This window comes from Aristolochia californica, unplaced genomic scaffold (assembly GCF_029961685.1).
Source record: "Aristolochia californica isolate CCGP_79_NKW_82.1479 unplaced genomic scaffold, dmAriCali1.0.hap1 SCAF_1, whole genome shotgun sequence".
In the NCBI taxonomy this organism is placed as follows: domain Eukaryota; kingdom Viridiplantae; phylum Streptophyta; class Magnoliopsida; order Piperales; family Aristolochiaceae; genus Aristolochia; species Aristolochia californica.
The window spans coordinates 4,490,745-4,509,761 of record NW_027181770.1 but is presented as its reverse complement, the minus strand read 5'-3'; the positions used below and the strand labels follow the sequence as shown (position 1 = coordinate 4,509,761).

General features: G+C 36.2%; 3 protein-coding genes and 1 long non-coding RNA gene across 4 annotated transcripts; 3 read left to right on the top strand and 1 right to left on the bottom strand.

Annotated features, from left to right (window-relative positions):
- Window positions 1-202: 202 nt before the first annotated feature.
- On the top strand, window positions 203-1,132 carry LOC137950814 (uncharacterized). Its single transcript, XM_068797481.1, has one exon. It carries the CDS (start codon window positions 203-205, stop codon window positions 1,130-1,132), a length of 930 nt encoding a protein of 309 aa, XP_068653582.1.
- A 250-nt stretch (window positions 1,133-1,382) lies between these two features.
- Window positions 1,383-4,601, top strand: LOC137943386 (multiprotein-bridging factor 1b-like). Its single transcript, XM_068788974.1, has 4 exons — window positions 1,383-1,678; window positions 2,393-2,476; window positions 4,042-4,124; window positions 4,200-4,601. Exons 1-4 carry the CDS (start codon window positions 1,537-1,539, stop codon window positions 4,317-4,319), a joined length of 429 nt encoding a protein of 142 aa, XP_068645075.1. The 5' UTR covers window positions 1,383-1,536; the 3' UTR covers window positions 4,320-4,601.
- Window positions 4,602-4,770: 169 nt separating this feature from the next.
- On the bottom strand, window positions 4,771-8,089 carry LOC137943370 (tubby-like F-box protein 7). The gene is made up of 3 exons (XM_068788973.1): window positions 7,410-8,089; window positions 7,041-7,170; window positions 4,771-5,897 (listed from the first exon to the last, which is right to left on the bottom strand). The coding sequence occupies exons 1-3, from the start codon at window positions 7,525-7,527 to the stop codon at window positions 5,324-5,326; spliced, it is 822 nt and encodes a 273-aa protein (XP_068645074.1). The 5' UTR covers window positions 7,528-8,089; the 3' UTR covers window positions 4,771-5,323.
- A 5,573-nt stretch (window positions 8,090-13,662) lies between these two features.
- LOC137956792 (uncharacterized) lies at window positions 13,663-18,743 on the top strand. The gene is made up of 3 exons (XR_011113271.1): window positions 13,663-13,739; window positions 18,368-18,450; window positions 18,526-18,743. It is a non-coding gene; the product is annotated as an uncharacterized lncRNA (long non-coding RNA).
- The last annotated feature ends 274 nt before the right edge of the window (window positions 18,744-19,017 follow it).

Genomic DNA, 19,017 nt, shown 5'->3' with positions numbered 1-19,017 from the left:
TTTTAATCAGACGCGGAATAATACTTATCTATTATTTATTTATTTAATAATAATTAGTAATTTGGAAAATTAACAAATACTTTATTAGATAAGAATTTTTATTTTTTTATTATTTAAGAGATATAAATAAAATTAGGTAAACCGGCAAAGTCTCCTGTGCTGCTTTTGAAACCTCCATCCACTGCCACGTCAACAACCACAAATGCAACCTTTCTCTCACGAATGGAATACGATCGCTAATACACAGAGAGAAAAACCTCCGAGAGGCGCCGGCGTTCCGTCTTCGAAATCTTCGATGGTTCCACAGGGTCTCCTTACCGCAATGGAGCGGCTATGGATTGAGGAGGTTCGTTATCTGCACTCATTGTTGAGGCAAGGCACTCCCAGAAGTTGTAATGTTAACTTTTCTCCTATGAGGTCGGTAGCTTTTAAGCGAGAAAGCAAACTGAAGAAGAAGCAAGAAAAGAAAGCTAAGAAAAAAAGGGACAAGATTTTAGCTTCTCAAACGCAGCAAGAGCAGCTTCAGAATCATCCCGTTTCAACCGTATCCGACATCGAATGGCCGTTGAATCCTGTCCCGGAGGAGCCCCAAGCGATCGGCTGGCCCGGCTGGCTGTGTCAGATTCAAGACCCCCGGGATGCCGCCGCGCAACCAGCTACTGCCGAAGAACTCGCTAAGCTATCTGCAATCCAAATGCAAAAGGATGCAGCAAAATTGTTCCGAGATTTTTTTAGAAAAGAGTCTTCCGACGGCGAGGACGATAAGGGGGATCCTATGGACGAGGACGAGGACGAGGACTCCATACCTGAGAACTTGGAGTTCTTTTTACGGATTTTTTCGGAAGACGCAGATTTGAGGGGTTATTACGAGAAGAATTGGGGGCAGGGGGAGTTCTCTTGTTTGGTTTGCGGAGGAATCGGAGTGAAACTTGGAAAAAAGTTTGCCAATTGCGTAGGGCTTGTTCAACATTCGATTTCAATTTCGAAGACTACAATGAGGGCACCCCATCGAGCATTTGGACAGGCTCTGTGTCGGGTTCTTGGATGGGAGATTAATAGGCTTCCCACCATCGTTTTATCATCCGTCCGCCTCCCAGGTACATTAACTCCTGATGCAAATTACTATCTATAATGTGTATGACAATTTCACATTTTTAAGATGAGGAACACGTCACGTTAAAATGAAGACTTTTCGCATTTTATTTTAATAAAAAAAGGGGTTCGGATTTGCGGGTCCCGCTTACGGGATAAAGATTCTTAGATCATAGATGTGAAAATATCCGCCGAAAGGTCCAGCGTGGTGTCTGAGTCGGAGCGATTGGCGTCCAACTCGGATAGAATCTTTTAAGCTGTTCGATAAAATGCGCGAGAGGCACCACTGAAAAATAGGAATTTCCTCTTTGCCTCTCTCTCTCTCTGTGCCTGAAAGCGAAGCAGGAAAAAAACAAATACCCCTCACTTTCCCCAAACCCTAACCGGGTGAAAACAGGAGCAAGGTCGGTTGCATTCAGCGCGATTTTGATCGGAGAAGATAAGATGGCCGGAATAGGTCCTTTGACTCAGGACTGGGAGCCTGTCGTGATCCGCAAGAAAACTCCCAACGCTGCTACCAAGAAAGACGAGAAAGCCGTGAACGCTGCTCGTCGCAGCGGCGCCGAGATTGAAACTCTAAAGAAATGTACGAATTGTTGCCTATAACGTCAGGCTTCTTGGCTCGCTGCCTTTCTGCTTTCTATTTCCATTTCTATAATTTCTACTGTCTACTTCCATGAATGTTTTTTTCTTTTACTTGAGATGAAATTAGATCATGCAGCACGAGTTTCTGGATCTCTGAAAGTTCTAATCCGAAGATTAGAATCTGTTTCTAAATGAAAAAGGTCCCATCTGTATGCGATAAAAATTCTGATCAATCTCTGAAAGGAAGAATGGAAACTCTAGTGAATTTTTTATTGTACTTCATGAGCTTTGAGAGACTCTCTCTGAAAAAAAAACACGATTTTTGATTGATCGTTTTCCAATTAAAGGAAAAGAAAAAGAAAAATATGATCTCTATTGACGCATGCGTCTTTATAATCACTTCTCCATGTTTTTTCAAAAAAAAAGGTAGATGAATTCGGGAACTCAGTCCCAAACAGCATATTTTACTGCGGACTGATTCGCATTTGAGCATAGCACTTGAAATATTAGTTTTATGATAAGAAATTGTTGTTACTGTTTTTTATCTTTCTCTTGTTGTTTTTTGTTTACTGATCTGATTTTGCCAAAGGCATCCTTGACACATTTCAACCCTGGAAATGGATGTATTGGGTGATATTTGATTGATTTCTTTTGGATGTCCTGTTTCTATTTTATAAACTGTTGAGCCTGAATAGAATAATTATGTCTTTTGTAGCTAATGCTGGTACAAACAAAGCTGCCTCAAGTAGCACCTCTTTGAACACGAGGAAGCTTGATGATGAAAATGAGAATCTTGCCCGTAAGTACTGTTGCCTTCTCTGAAGTTTTATTTCATGAGTCCTTGTAAATAAGTCTATGCATGTTTCGTTTTCATCATTATCAATGTTGGTGTTTGTTTTCCTGGTCTCCTTCTTAGATTTAAAAGTTTTCCCAACTGCATCTCCTCTTTAAATTGATGGTAGTTACTGAAGTCTTGAGTTCTTCCAATTCCAATTATGTCAATGTATATTGACTGTGCTTATGGTAGAACAATCATCTTGTCTTTCTATCGGTTTTGTCATATCTTATCTTTTACTTCTCAGGAGCTTTGTTGTTCTTGTATTTCAATGCTGAGACCATTTCTTTAAAGAAATGTTGTTTACCTGTTGGATTGCTGCTATGAATGATAGATTGGTACCATTTCCTACATGTCTTTTGGTTGGCATCTGGCTTCTAGGCATAATAGACTGGTCTTGGGCCATGGATGCTACCATTTCTAGTATCCAAGTTACTGCTCCTAATCCTTCATTTCCAAAGGGATGGAAATCTGTTTTGTATTCTGTACCTTGAATCAGAATGTAATTTTTGTGGTTATTGTATATTATAGAAGCTGCATATAAATGTAAAATGTTCTTTCAGATTTAGCTCAATCTAATGAGTAATGATGCCAAAGTAATATTAGTCCAATTTTTACTGCATGTCAGAGAAAATAAACTCTCGGCTGCTACTCCAAAATGTGTATTATGTGCATCCTGATCTACTTCTAGTCCTGTTTTTGATATATTCACTTCTCCATCAGACAGGCAAAAGAAAAAAACCACAGATTGGAGTTCTATCTGGTCCAAGTCAGATTGGAGTTTCCGTCGAAGACCACAGACTTGTTATTTATTGCTTTCTAGCTGCATTTGTTTCTGGTGCTTGTGCTGTAACTAACTATTTTAAGGGATTGTCCTTTCTAAAACTGCACATGCTGTAATTACCTTTTGCCCCTAGGGAACCAAAGGTGGACCCAGTAAAAATTCTGGCAGAAAGGAAAAATCAAGATCTCTAGGTGATGCCTGTATGATATATTGGCATCTAAAACTGTTTTCATATCCAGAAAAAAAATGCTTTTATATCAGCTAAAGCATTCTCAAAAAAGAGAAAAAAAGTTGCTTTTGCATTTTCACTCTACAAAATGGTGGATTTGACGTTTCTTTTAATGTTCTTCTGTGTTATCTTCCTCTGTATCATTTTCCTCCTCACTACTACTTTGGTTAATTGGTAAAAATAATGCCACTTTGGTTTTGATTGATTTTAATCACTTCTATGTCAGATCATCACTGTCCAAGTTGTTTCCAATTTCATTCTTACATTCCTCATAGCACATGAGCGAACGGTAATTGTCAGTGGGAATTTTTGCATCGTATTAGTTTTAATTTCTTACTGGATATTATCTTTGAATCATTTTATCACCAAATGACTGATTGATTGTGAATTTGACTGTCCGCTTACCACAAACCTGTATGGAATCCAGAATAATAGAAATGATTAAAATTCTGATCTGATTCTGGGCTTGTCTGTTAAAAGACCATTATTATTTACCCTTGGTATTTCTTGTGTTAGATGACCGGGTTTGTACAGAACTGAAGAAGGCCATTATGCAAGCCAGAATGGACAAGAAACTCACCCAGTCTCAGCTTGCTCAGGTATTTGTCATGCTGTCTCTGTTAATGGCATGTTTAATATTTTGGGTTTGACTAACCGACTGTTTCTTATTTCAGCTGATTAATGAGAAGCCCCAAATCATTCAGGAGTACGAGTCTGGGAAGGCAATCCCGAATCAACAAATAATAACCAAACTGGAGAGGGCTCTAGGTTTGAAACTGCGGGGGAAGAAGTAGTGAACAGTTGGGACTTCAAGCAGTCAACGAAAGTCAGTACAGAGAAAGCTTTTTATAAATAGTAGTCTTTTTAAGTTTGGAGTGAAGGATGAGTGGGCTGGAGTCAGTCTGTTGTTTGCGTGAAATTTCTGTCTTGTCTTGCAGAAACTACTACTGTCTTACATCTGAAACTTGGGGGGGAAAAAAACTTTTTTCATCCTGTATCTTTGTCACATTCTTATTTCGTGTGAAGCTTTATATTTTGCTTGTTAAGTGGCAAGCCCTGGAGGCCCAGATGAAGAATGTGAACGGTCATCTTCCCGCATTCGAGGGGACCTCTTGATTTCTGAGGCCAATTGGGTTGGTTTGATATAAACTCTGAATGACCTTGGCTTTTTAGCTTTAAAGGCATTCAACACGTCGCTGACGAATAGGAAAGCAGGAATCTCGATACCTTTGATGGGGACAAGAAATGAAGGGAGCATCATGTCCTGGATAAAAAAAAAAAAACAAAACAGATGGGGGCCCTGTTGTGCTAAAGGGAAATGAAGACACTAATACGTTGGCAAGCAGAACAATGCTGAATTTCTCCTCCGTCTTTATTATCCGCCTTTTGCTCATGTACTTTGGCTTTTCATTCTTTCTGTATTCGGGATTCTTTCCCTCGTTCGATTTCCCAGAAAATAATTGGTCCATCCAAATCCGCACTATGAGAGCGGAGAACGAGTAAGAAGTCTCTAACTTTTCACAAATGCGCTACTCCATCTTCAGGTTGACGGTGTATAGATAAAAACTAGGCCGGATCACCCCACCCAGGAGACCAATTCTATCATGGTGGTCATTTGATGAGACCAGGGTCAACAAAATTCAGGCTGGCAGAGACTGGAATGGCAAAGCTTCACATATCTCATATACAAACAAGCTTCACCTACTTTAGGCAGCGGTTCATTCGAGAGATCTCAAAAGCAAGTTTACAGTAAACACATCCGAATGCCCAACAAACATCAAAATGAAGGTTGGTTCCTTCATTCGCAGGCAAACTTCGTACCAAAGCTGGTAAGGCAGATAGCAAACGCTTGAAATGCTGATAATGGCTGCCTATAATCCATTGTAAACAGGTCATCCCCTACCTTCCCAATTTGAAGTAATACAGTTTCTTCGTCCCCCTTGGAACCAGGTTGGCTCGGATCCACTGTTGCAACCAACTGGAAGTTTTTCACTAAAGCAACTGTCACCCGTCCATGAAAATTTAAGCACCAGCACTGCAAATGCTCATGCCACCTTGGGGTTTTGTTTTTAAGAAGTGCACACCCGGGTGGGATAGTTGCACTGGGTGTATCTGCTTCTCCGTCAGAGTCATTTGGAGTTTCTCGTTTTTGGGGGGGACACTGAAGAGTGCACAGCATTCTTCTGGGGCCTCTTGTCTTCAGTAAGTTGAATTTGTTACAGACCTGTCCGATCTCAAAACTGCCTGCAGCAACTTGTGGACATACTTGCTTATTGGCCACCCGGCGGCTTGCCCGAGTAATCGAGGACTTAGCACCAATATAAGGTGGCTGACCGTCATAAATAGTGAACTTGGTACCCAAAAAATCAGAGCTGCAAGGAGAAAGGCACTCATATAAACATAAGAAAATACTAAAACACTCAAGCAATTTGAATTATATTATCATGTTGGACACAGTAACAGCAGGTACAAAATTTCATTTCAGGCTCCTTTTTTGGCATCAACATACATGCTCTTCTGTCCAAATTTTAAAGAATTAATCACTCAAGGTAATTCCCCAGAGTCCCTGTTTAAGCTCAAATATGTCAGTTTCTGTTTAAGTCGGACATGCAGGAGAAAGATTTCTTAAAATGAAATTGGTGCTCTTCTTTAGTTCATGGTTGGAATAGTATGTAGCGTATTGTGGTGAATGACTAGATCAATCATCAATCCAATAAACCATAGTTGCTCCTATGGGAACTCAGGACAGCGGAAATTGGAGGTGATATCCATGATCTTGAGATTATAATCTCCTAGTTCACAGGCAAATGCAACTCAGTAGAAGCTGAAGTTTGGGCTCTGATGCAAGGAACCAGGGTTTGCTGATGGCATCCTTCTTCTCCTCCAGTGATTAGAGAACAACCACACAATTGCCATAAGCAGGAGCAAGATTGCTGGCTAAAACACAGGGAGAAATCAAAGATTCTTCTGTTTCTTTTTGTTTTGTCTGGCAGCACACACCATTAGATCTTCCAATAGTATCTCTGATTTCTTAGCAAAAAAGGTGTTTCTGTCTGCATATTGCTGCAGGCAAACTCCTTTCACCTGCCTTCCCCTTGTATGATAAAAGCTTGAGGTTTCCCTCTCAGGCTCTTCCTCCACTTGCATCAATTATTCTTTATAGCAAAGTACACCACAATTTCAAGCAAATATTAAGCATTTGAGCATAGGGAAACTGATTGTCTATATAGTAGTTTGTATTTTTTTTTTTTTTTTTTTTGAGCAAATAAATGAAGTAGTTGCCAATTAATTTCCCTAAAAAACAGTTGATTACCCAAAGCATCAACATTAATTTCCTTTACCGTTCTTGAGAATGTCTAATACACAAAATATGACAACAAAATCATTGGAAATTTGTCAATGCCTATGCAAGATGAACAGGAACTGTCCCCCACTAAAAGAGAAACTCTAAAGTAGATAGGTTAGTTATTAAGGGTTCAAGCAGCAAAAGAAAAAGGGAAGGTTGAACAGCATACCACAACTTTCCCACATACACATTACTTCCTTGGGACAAATCATCAGCATCAAGAGAAATGATATACTCAGTATGAGCACCATGTCTAAACCTCCGAGCAGCTAAGAGAAATTTGCCTTTATCCATAAATGCTGAAGAAGCAATAAAAATGAGATTAGATGATTAAAAATTTCAAGTAGACTACAGGATAAATCATGCACAACAAGTGTAGACTACAGGATAATCATGTACAATAAGTACAAACACTTAGAAGCTAGAAGTTCAGGGGTTCAGTGGTAAAGCAGATACATCCCAATTTTCATCGAATTTTAATGCTCAAAATAAAGAAGAAGAAGGTAAAAAAGAATATTGAGATGAGGAAAAAACTAACTCTGGATTGAAGCATTTCCTTTCCATATGGGCTCATGAAAATGCCATTTGAGTGCTGGTACTTGTCTATGAGCAGGCTGAATTAAATACCACTCCACACAGAAGAGTTTGGTACTCATCGCATATACGTCTGGCTTTTGTCAGTGCCCTCTGTAAAGCCAAATGTATTTCACTTACGCTGGGGAAAAACATTTCTGTGCTCTCGTTCGCGACCTTTGGCGATTTCAATGGCCCCCTCTGCAACCTCTCCCTGGCTCGCTGATTCTCTTCCTCTCGCCGTCCCCAGCACCGACGACCTTCGGCGACTTCTCTCCCCCCCTCTGCAACCTCTCCGGCTTGATTCGAAAGAAACTAGGTAAACCCTTCTTCCTGGAAAAGGTATTCTTCTTTTTGTGTATCTCTCGACCATAGAAAAACGTTGAATCCTCCCTCTTCGTCTCTTCCAAGTTCAAGTCAGGGTTTTTCTCCTGCCGGTTGGTTGTGCTTCTCTATCTGGTTTCACATGACGCTGCCCTGCTGCAGCTCGAAGGAACAACGGGATTGGAGATGCGCCGTTCGTATCTCCCGATGGATTAAGTCTCAGAAGGATCATGTGTCAAATGTAATTCAATATAATGTCGTCTTGCGGATTCTTGGTAGGACGCAGCAGTGGGATGAGCTTCGTCTTTGTTGGATTGAAACGGCAAGAGATCGTGTCTTTCGCACTAATAACACTTATGGAATGATAATTGATGTTTATGGGAAAGTGGGACTATTACATGAATCACTGCTAAGGGTCAAACATATGAAAATTAGGGGAATTTTCCCGACGAAGTTATTACGAAGACTGTTTTCCAAGTTCTAAAAGATGCTGTGAGTGTTATCGAGCCGATCGTTTCTACAAGGACTGGTGTATGGGCAGAGTTCAACCGGAGAATCTTGAATTTGAGTTTGTTGATTTGGATTCAGTTATGGCTCCAATGAGTCTTAAACATTTTTTGTCTATTGAGTTTTTTAAGGTTGGTAAACGCATTCCACCTGAAAAACATTTTGTCCTTGATGAACAGGGTTCAAACCGAAAGCCTCGGATGGTTACTACTTACAACACTTTGATTGACTTGTATGGAATGGTAGGTCGTCTTGAGGATGCTTCATATGCTTTTGCAGAGATGTTGAGGTTAGGGGTAGAGTTTGATACAGTTACTTTTAACACCACGATCCATATTTGTGGGTTTCATGGACATCTGTCAGAATCATTGTCTTTGCTCAATAAAATGGAAGAGAAGGGGTTTAAACCTAATACTAAAACTTATAATATCTTCTTGTCTTTATATAATAATGTTGGTGATATTGAAGTTGTATTTAAAAGTTATATGAAGATCAAAGAGTCTCGTCTCTATCCTGATACCATTACATATAAAATAGTAGTCTAGATATTGTGCAAGAGAAAGATCGTTGAAGAAGTGGATAATGTATTAAGGGAAATAGAGAGAACTCATATAGATGCTGACCAGCAATTGTTGTCCCTTGTTTTAGATATGTACATTAACGAGGGGTTGTTGCAGAATACAATTTTTTTTTTTACAAGCATTGTACTAAGGAAGGGATCTCATAAAAAAATTATGTTGCAATCATGGATGTCTATGCATAGAGGGGCCTCTGGTCCGAAGCCAAAGGAATATTTAGTGGAATATAATGTGATGATAAAGGCATATGGGACAGCTAGGCTCTATGACAAAGCCCTATTTGTGTTAGGGAACACGAGAAGTTCTGGAACTTGGCCAAATGAGTTAAGGATGATATGCACACTCAAATAAATACTCAGAGGGAGTCTGCAATACAATCTGTAAGAACATCGTATTTTCTAAATGTATTAGTAATTCATATATAGCAAAATTATTGATTGTTATTTTTTAATGTTATTAAATATTTTTTGCGTTGTATTTTGTATATACATTTGTAATTTTTTTATATTAAATAGGTGATTGAGTTATATTTATATCATTTTTTTATTATTACGATGTTTGTGTAGTACGATATTTGTGTAAATATTTTAATTTTTATAAATTATGTTAATAAATTAATATTATTTTGATATTACTAATATTTATTAAGTTAATAACTATTTTATAATATCTTTTTTATATAATTATTTCATATTTAAATATTATAAAATTACAATTTGATTACACAAATATCATTTTAATAATATAAAAGTAAACATTTGTTTAATTGTTATATTTAATATATTTTATTTATTAACTAATATTAATTTAATTTTCTAAAAGTCACATATAACAAAATATTTTATTTAATAAATAATCAATCTACACTTTACATTGCACTTTTCATTGTGCACACTAATACAAATAAGTACTTTACATTGCACTTGTCATTGTGCACACTAACAAAAACAATTATTTTACACTTTCCAATGCGCACACTAACACAAACAAGTAGGGGTGGCATTGAGCTGAGCCCGAACCTGCCTATGTTCGAGCCGTCCTAAAATTGTTATCGAGCTCGAGCCCAAAAATTTTAACCAAACTCAAGCTTCAACATACATTTAAAATTTTTCAAAAAAGTATATATAAAATAATTTGTATATAAAATTATGCATATATTTTACATAAAATTGGGCATGACCTCTACATAAAATTGGGCATAACTTATATATATAATATATGTATAAGATTGGGCATGACCTCTACTTAAAATTGAGATTAATCTATGTATATAATACTTATATAAAATTCGGCATGACCTCTACTTAAAATTAGGCATAATCTATATACATAATACCTCCGTAAACACTCCATAAAATTGTCTATACATTCCATAAACACTCCATGAAATTATTTATACACTTCATACACTCCATAAAATAGTCTAAACACTTTACACATTGTATAACATTATGAATAAACTCCATACAATAATCAAACACAACAAAATTAAATGAAATATCACTATCAATTTATAATCACCCAAATAAAAACTATAAATCCTTTAAATAAAATCTTATTACTATTAGAGACTTACTAGAAAATTACAAGAAATATTTTAAATTTTTCTTAGGAAAGTTAAATGGACCTCTCATTGCCTTTTCTAAGGAAATAAATAAAAATTAATAATTTATCTAACATATTACTATACTTATTGATAAATTTTTAATCAAATAAAATTTCAAACACAAAATTGCTATGAAAAATTCCTCATGCTAAAATTATTATATCATCAACAGTCAAATACTTATTCAAAAATTTTCTACAGGGTTTTCTAGCCTATCTTGGCAAGAAAATATTACTTAGAAAATTATATGATTTTTTAACAAGAATTTATAATTAGAAAAATATTTTCAAAAAAATGAGGCACTAATGGTCCCTATATTTCTACTAAAAATATTTTTTCAACATTTATTGAAAAAAACACTAATAGTCTCTAGAAACATATTTCTACTAAAATATCTTTGTAATTTCTTCAAGAGTCATGAGGAAGGGACAAATAGTTTTTTTTTCCCCTTGTTTATGATATCGCACGTAAGGGTGGCTTCGAATAAATTATATAAAAAATTATGCATACATTTTAAAACAAAGAATGATAGGGGAGGTTCAGGATTGAATTTCAATAATGGATTAAAATGCACTAATATTAATCTTTTTCACTCCAATTGTTGTCTAGCTTGTTTTGTAATTTTGAATCTGGCCATAAATTTACTATGGCCTCATTAGTGCCCCTAGATGAAAATTTATATTCTAGGAAAAATTAGAAATATTTTTCCTATAATACATATTTCCAAAAAAAATCCTTTAAATAAAATCCTATTACTATTAGTGACTTATTAGAAAATTATAAAAAATATTTTAAAATTTTCCTAGGAAAGTTAAATGGACCTTTTATTGCCTCTTATAGGGAAATAAATAAAAATTAGGAATCAATCTAATATATTATTATACTTATCAATAAATTTTTAATCAAATAAAATGTCAAACACAAAATTACAATAAAAATTGCTTCATGCTAAAAGTATTACAACATCAACTGTTAAATATTTATTCAAAAAATTTATATACAATTTTCTACCCCATCTTGGTAGGAAAAACTTACTTAGAAAATTATATGATTTTTAATAAGAATTTTTAATTAAAAAAATATTTTTAAAAAAATGAGACACTAATAGTTTATAGAAACTTATTTCTGTACAAGTGTTTTTTTAATTATTTTTTTCAAGAAAATGAGAGTTTAAGATTTTTTTTTTTTAATTTTATGATATCGCACGTGCGAAATCATCTTCGAGCCGGGGAGGGGGGAGGGGGGAGGGGGGAGGGGGGAGATTTACTGCCTCTGGTTTTCGGCCGAGACGAGGCGGAGGAAAGGGGGTTACGATGCGGGGGAAGACTTGTCGTCGGTGATGACGGTTACGACCGAAATAGAGGCGATGGCGAGGAGAGGAAGAAATCGAACCAACAGCCACAGAGGCGGCGAGTTCTACTGGCTCGGTGTCTTTGGCACGAGGTGTTTTACTTTGTTCGTTTTCCTGAGCTTTCATCTCGGTATCCGATACGCCATCTTTGCTATTTGCCTGTTTCACCTTTTTGTTCTTCCTCTCGCTTTTCTCCGGCCAAAGCTCCGCCGCCTTCCCCGATTTTAAAAGCTTGTTGATTAAAGTGTCTGTGTCCACGTTTCCAGTGACCGTGACTTCATGCTACTGCGAATCAATGGCAGTCGTATAAACGCCTGACCAATAAATAGAGCGTTTAACAAAGTATAGAATCAGTTCCAGCAATTGGAATTTCATTCCGTGAAAGGGAACAGGATCCTTTCCTTACCTTCGACGCTTTTTGTAGAACTTTCTTAACTTTTAATTAATTTATTTATTTATTTATTTATTTATTTATCGATATACTCAGTGAGTTGTTTTATATTCTGTTTATTTATTTGTTTATTATTTTTTAAAAATAGGCAATCATTTTTTTATCTTAACTAGTTATTTATTCAAATAAAAATAATTAAACTATTATTCTCTATGTATTTTGATAATCATTTAATTAGACGCGGAATAATACTTATCTATTATTTATTTATTAAATAATAAATAGTTATTTGGAAAATTAACAAATGCTTTATTACATAAGATTTTTTATTTTTTTTATTATTTAAGAGATATAAATAAAAGTAAGTAAACCGGCAAAGTCACCTGCGCTGCGCTGCTATAGAAACCTCATCCACTGCCACGTCAACAACCACTAACGCAACCTCCGAGACGCGCCAGCGTTCCGTCTTCGAAATCTTCGATGGTTCCACAGCGTCTCGTTAACTTACATCAGCTGCTATGGACAGACGAGTTTCCTTATCCGCACTCGTTGATCGGAGAAGGCGCCGGCGTTCCGTCTTCGAAATCTTCGATGGTTCCACAGCGTCTCGTTAGCTTACGTCAGCTGCTATGGACAGACTAGTTTCCTTATCCGCACTCGTTGATCGGAGAAGGCGCCGGCGTTCCGTCTTCGAAATCTTCGATGGTTCCACAGCGTGTCGTTAACTTACGTCAGCTGCCGCACTCGTTGTTCGGAGAAGGCGCCGGCGTTCCGTCTTCGAAATCTTCGATGGTTCCACAGCGTCTCGTTAGCTTACGTCAGCTGCTATGGACAGACGAGTTTCGTTATATGCGCTCGATGGCCGGAATAGGTCCTTTGACTCGGGACTGGGAGCCTGTCGTGATCCGCAAGAAAACTCCCAACGCTGCTACCAAGAAAGACGAGAAAGCCGTGAACGCTGCTCGTCGCAGCGGCGCCGAGATAGAAACTCTAAAGAAATGTACGAATTGTTGCCTATAACGTCAGGCGTCTTGGCTTGCTGCCTTTCTGCTTTTTCTATTTCTATAATTTCTACTGTGTACTTCCATGAACACTTTTTTTTCTTTTACTTGAGATGAAATTAGATCATGCAGCATGGGTTTCTGGATCTCTGAAAGTTCTAATCCGATGATTAGAGTCTGTTTCTAAAAGAAAAAAAGCTCCCATCTGTATGCGATAAAAATTCTGATCAATCTCTGAAAGGAAGAATGGAAAGTCTAGTGAATTTTTTTTTGTACTTCATGAGCTTTGAGACTCTCTCTGAGAAAAAAAACACGATTTTTGGTTGATCGTTTTCCAATTAAAGGAAAAGAAAAAGAAAAATATAATCACTTCTCCGTGTTTTTTTCTTTTGGATGTCCTGTTTCTATTTTATAAACTGTTGAGCCTGAATAGAATAATTATGTCTTTTGTAGTTAATGCTGGTACAAACAAAGCTGCCTCAAGTAGCACCTCTCTGAACACGAGGAAGCTTGATGATGAAAATGAGAATCTTGCCCGTAAGTACTATTGCCTTCTCTCAAGTTTTATTTCACGAGTCCTTGTAAATAAGTCTATGCATGCTTCGTTTTCATCGTTATCAATGTTGGCGTTTGTTTTCCTGATCTCCTTTTTAGAGTTTAAGGGAATTTTACCAAAATACTAGTTTTAAAAAACTTATTTATGAAAACAACTACCATCTCAACTTATTTGCAAAACTATCGAACTTTGACCGATCCACTGTACATGTGGACAGTCAAAGGCGACACGTAAGCTTTGATCGCTTACGTGTTGACACCTCATTAGTGCAGTATGGTAGTTGAACACATGGGCTACCACGTCATTATTTTTACATTTCATCTCACATGTTATCAAACACGTCATTATCAATTTCCCTCTTTGGCCGTCATCTCTCGCCACTTCAGCTCACTCCACGTAAGCCCTCTGTTATATTTTTTTCGTTCTATTGTTTCTTCCTCGATCTTTCTCCTCTCCGCTCCTCTCACCCTCGCTCCTGCTGCCGCCGCTCGGCCACTACCGCTCCCCTACTGCCGCTCGGCCTCGCCCTCGACGCCCCCCTCTCAACCGCTCTCTCTTCACCTCAGCCTCATCTCTCGTTCTTCTTCTCCGTTCCCCTCTGTTCATCCTCTCGCCACCCCCTCTCTTAATACCCTATCATTTTACTCGCTCGCCACCCCTTCTCTCAAAACCGAAACCCTACTCACCCTCCAAACCCGAATTTGAATTTCAGAAGCCGATTTAGGAGGGTGATTTTTTAGGGTTTTTGTTAATTGAATCTAATTATTGTATTTAATTATAATGTTGATTTGAATTTAGGTGTTTAATTACTGTATTGATTTTTTGTGATTTAGTGATTAATTTCTAATTTTATATTAATGAAATTTCTGCCAAATTAAAATTATTGTAAAGTTTTGTAAGATTTTTAATTAAATAATATATTTTTTAATAATTTATTATTTTTTAAATAAGGTGATAAAAAGTATACAAATAAATTATACTTCTAAACACTAAAACAACTTTTTTGAATATTTTTTTAATTTATAAATATTTTAAATGGATAATATATGGGTAAGACTTAAGAGTAATTTTTTGTTCTATTTATAAATATTTTAAATGGATAATATATGAGTAAGACTTAAAAGTAAAAAAAAATCTATTTATAAATATTTTAAATCCATAGTAAATGGGTAAAAGTTAGATTATTTCTATTTATAAATATTTTAAATTTCTAAATATTATTATTTTGTAAATAAGATGATAAAAAGTATACAAATAAATTGTATTTTCAAACTCTAAAATAACTTTTTTGTATATTGTTTTAATTTTTAAATATTTTAAATCGATAATATATGGGTTAGACTTAAGAGTAAGATTTTTTAAATTTTTAAATATTTTAAATCCATAATAAATGGGTAAGAGTTAGATTTTTTCTATTTATAAATATTTAAAATTTGTAAATATTATTATTTTTTAAATAAGGTGATAAAAAGTATACAAATAAATTGTATTTTTAAACTCTAAAATAACTTTTTTGAATTTTTTTAATTTATAAATATTTTAAATCTAATTAATTTACTTATTTTATTTTATTTTTTAAAATATGAAGAAATAACAATGTAACAATAATTTTTTTTAATTAATAAATATTTTAATTGATATTAAATGGTGTTAAATAAGTAAGATTTAATTTTTTAATTGTTTATATATATTTTTTAATAATTTATTAGTTTAGATATAAGGTAATAAAAGGTGTATTTGATTTTTTTTACATTTATTCAAAATTTTATCATGTAATGATGTGGCAGAATACATGTCAACTATTCTGACGTGGCAGATGATGTGTTAATCTACAGTATCGCACTGATGACGTAGCGACGCGTAAGCTTACGTGTCACCTTTGACTGTCCACATGTACAGTAGACCGGTCAAAGTTCGGTAGTTTTGCAAATAAGTTGAGGTCATCGTTGTTTTCATAAATAAGTTTTTTCAAACTGGTATTTTGGTAAAAAGCCCTAGATTTAAAAATTTTCCCAACTGCATCTCCTCTTTAAATTGATGGTAGTTACTGAAGTCTCGAGTTCTTCCAATTCCAATTATGTCAATGTATACTGACCGTGATTATGGTAGAAAAATCATCTTGTCTTTCTATCGGTTTTGTCATGTCTTATCTTTTACTTCTCAAGAGCTTTGTCGTTTTGTATTTCAATGCTGAGACCATTTCTTTAAAGAAATGTTTACCTGTTGGATTGCTGCTAGGGGTGGCATCAAGCCCAGCAGAGCCTGAACCTGCCTATGTTCGAGCCGAACTTGATTTAAATATTTCGAATTCGAACTCGAGCCTAATAATTTGAACCGAGTTCGAATCGAGATTGAGCTTTAACATTCATTTAAAACTTTCCAAAAAATACATGTCTTGAGTTTGTGCTCCAATATACATTTAAAACTTTTTAAATAATACATGTCAAATAAATTGTATATAAAATTATACATATATTTTACATAAAATTGGAAATGACATCTACTTAAAATTGGGCATAAGGGAGATATTGAATCCAGTTGAGTCCGAACTTTGTTCAAGCCGAGCTTGATTTAAATATTTCGAACTCGAGCTTGAGCCGACCCTAGCCTCGAACCTAAAATTGTAATCGAACTCGAGCCTACTAATTTTAACTGAGTTCGAGCTTAACCTACATTTAATACTTTATATAAAATATATGTCAAATAAATTATATATAAAACTATGCACACATTTAAAAAAAAAAATGATAGGGGAGGTTTAGGATCAAATTTCAATAATGGATTAAAACGCACAAATATTAATTTGTTTTACTCCAAATGTTGTCTAGCTTGTTTTTTAATTTTTGAATCTGGCCATAAATTTACTATGGCCTCCTTAGTGCCCCTAGTTGAAAATTTATATTCTATAAAAAACTAGAAATATTTTCCTACCATATATATTCCCAAAAAAACCTTTAAATAAAATTCTATTACTATTAGTGACTTATTAGACAATTACAAGAAATATTTTAAAATTTTCTTAGGAAAGTTAAATGAACCTCTTAGTGCCTCTTCTATGGAAATAAATAAAAACTAATAATCAATCTAATATATTATTATACTTATTGATGAAATTTTAATCAAATAAAATGTCAAATGCAAAATTACAATGAAAATTGTCTCATGCTAAAAGTATTACAACATCAACAGTCAAATACTTATTCAAAAATTTTCTAGCCCATCTTGGCAGGAAAATCTTACTTACAAAATTATACGATTTTTTTAATAAAAAATTTCAATTAGAAAAATGTTTACAAAAAATGAGACACTAATAGATCCTAGAAACTTATTTCTACAAAATGTATTTTCAGTTTCTTCAAGAGCCATGAGAACGCAGAGTTTAAGGAAAAAAGTTTTTTTTTTTTTTTTTTCACTTTTTGATCTCGCACATGCGAAATCATCTTCGCGCGGGGAAGGGGGAGAAATAATTTCTCCCTTAATTTTTCCCCTGGTTCTAGTTTTTCGCCGAGACGATGCGGAGTGAAGGGGGTTATGGCGCCAGGGAGGACATGTCGTCGGGGATTACGGCTGCGACGGAGGCGGCGGCGACGGAAACAGAGGCGACGGCGAGGGGAGGAGGAAATCGGAGGAAAAAATCCAATGGACGGCCACAGAGGCGGCTGGCGAGCAGCTGTCGACGGCGATAGAGGCGGTGACAACAGCCGACGGGAGGGGCTCGACAATGATGAGGGGAGGAAGAATTTTTTCCCCCCTCGCTCACGCTCCCAATCCCCATCCCGACTCAGTTCGGGCCGGCTCGCAAGCCGTCAACTAGAACCTGCATTCGGTCAAGCTCGCTCGTTAATACTGAATTGAACCGAACTGGCACCGAGCCGAACTCGAGCCGCTCGCGAGCCGGCTTGATTCGAAGCCACCCCTATTTGCTGCTATGAATGATAGATTGGTCCCATTTCCTACGTGTCTTTTGGTTGGCATCTGGTTTCTAGGCATAATAGACTGGTCTTGGGCCATGGATGCTACCTTTTCTTGTATCCAAGTTACTGCTCCTAATCGTTCTTTTCCAAAGGGATGGAAATCTGTTTTGTATTCTGTACCTTGAATCAGAATGTAATTTTTGTGGGTATTGTGTATTATAGAAGTTGCATATAAATGTAAAATGTTCTTTCAAATTTAGCTCAATCTAATGAGTAATGATGCCAAAGTGATATTAGTCCAATTTTTACTGTATGTCAGAGAAAATAAACTCTCGACTGCTGCTCCAAAATGTGTATTATGTGCATCCTGATCTACTTCTAGTCCTGTTTTTGATATATTCACTTCTCCATCAGACAGGCAAAAGAAAAAAACAAGAGTTCTATCTGGTCCAAGTCAGATTGGAGTTTCCGTCGAAGGCCACAGACTTGTTATTTATTGCTTTCTCGCTGCATTTGTTTCTGGTGCTTGTGTTGTAACTAACTATTTTAAGGGATCGTCCTTTCTAATTTGACTGTCCGCTTACCACAAACCTGTATGGAATCCAGAATAATAGAAATGATTAAAAGTCTGATCTGATTCTGGGCTTGTCTGTTAAAAGACCATTATTATTTACCCTTGGTATTTCTTGTGTTAGATGACCGGGTTTGTACAGAACTGAAGAAGGCCATTATGCAAGCCAGAATGGACAAGAAACTCACCCAGTCTCAGCTTGCTCAGGTATTTGTCATGCTGTCTCTGTTAATGGCATGTTTAATTTTTTGGGTTTGACTAACCGGCTGTTTCTTATTTCAGCTGATTAATGAGAAGCCCCGAATCATTCAGGAGTACGAGTCTGGGAAGGCAATCCCGAATCAACAAATAATAACCAAACTGGAGAGGGCTCTAGGTTTGAAACTGCGGGGGAAGAAGAAGTGAACAGTTGGGACTTCAAGCAGTCAAGGAAAGTCAGTACAGAGAAAGCTTTTTATAAATAGTAGTCTTTTTTAAGTTTGGAGTGAAGGATGAGTGGTCTGGAGTCGGTCTGTTGTTTGCGTGAAAAGTCTGTCTTGTCTTGCAGAAACTACTACTGTCTTACATCTGAAACTTGGGGGGGGAGGGGAACTTATTTCATCCTGGATCTTTCTCACATTCTTATTTCGTGTGAAGCTTTATATTTTGCTTGTTAAGTGGCAAGCCCTGGGGACCCAGATGAAGAATGTGAACGGTCATCTTCCCCACGTTTAGCATTCGAGGGGACCTCTTGATTTCTGAGGCCAATTGGGGTTGGTTTGATAAAAACTCTGA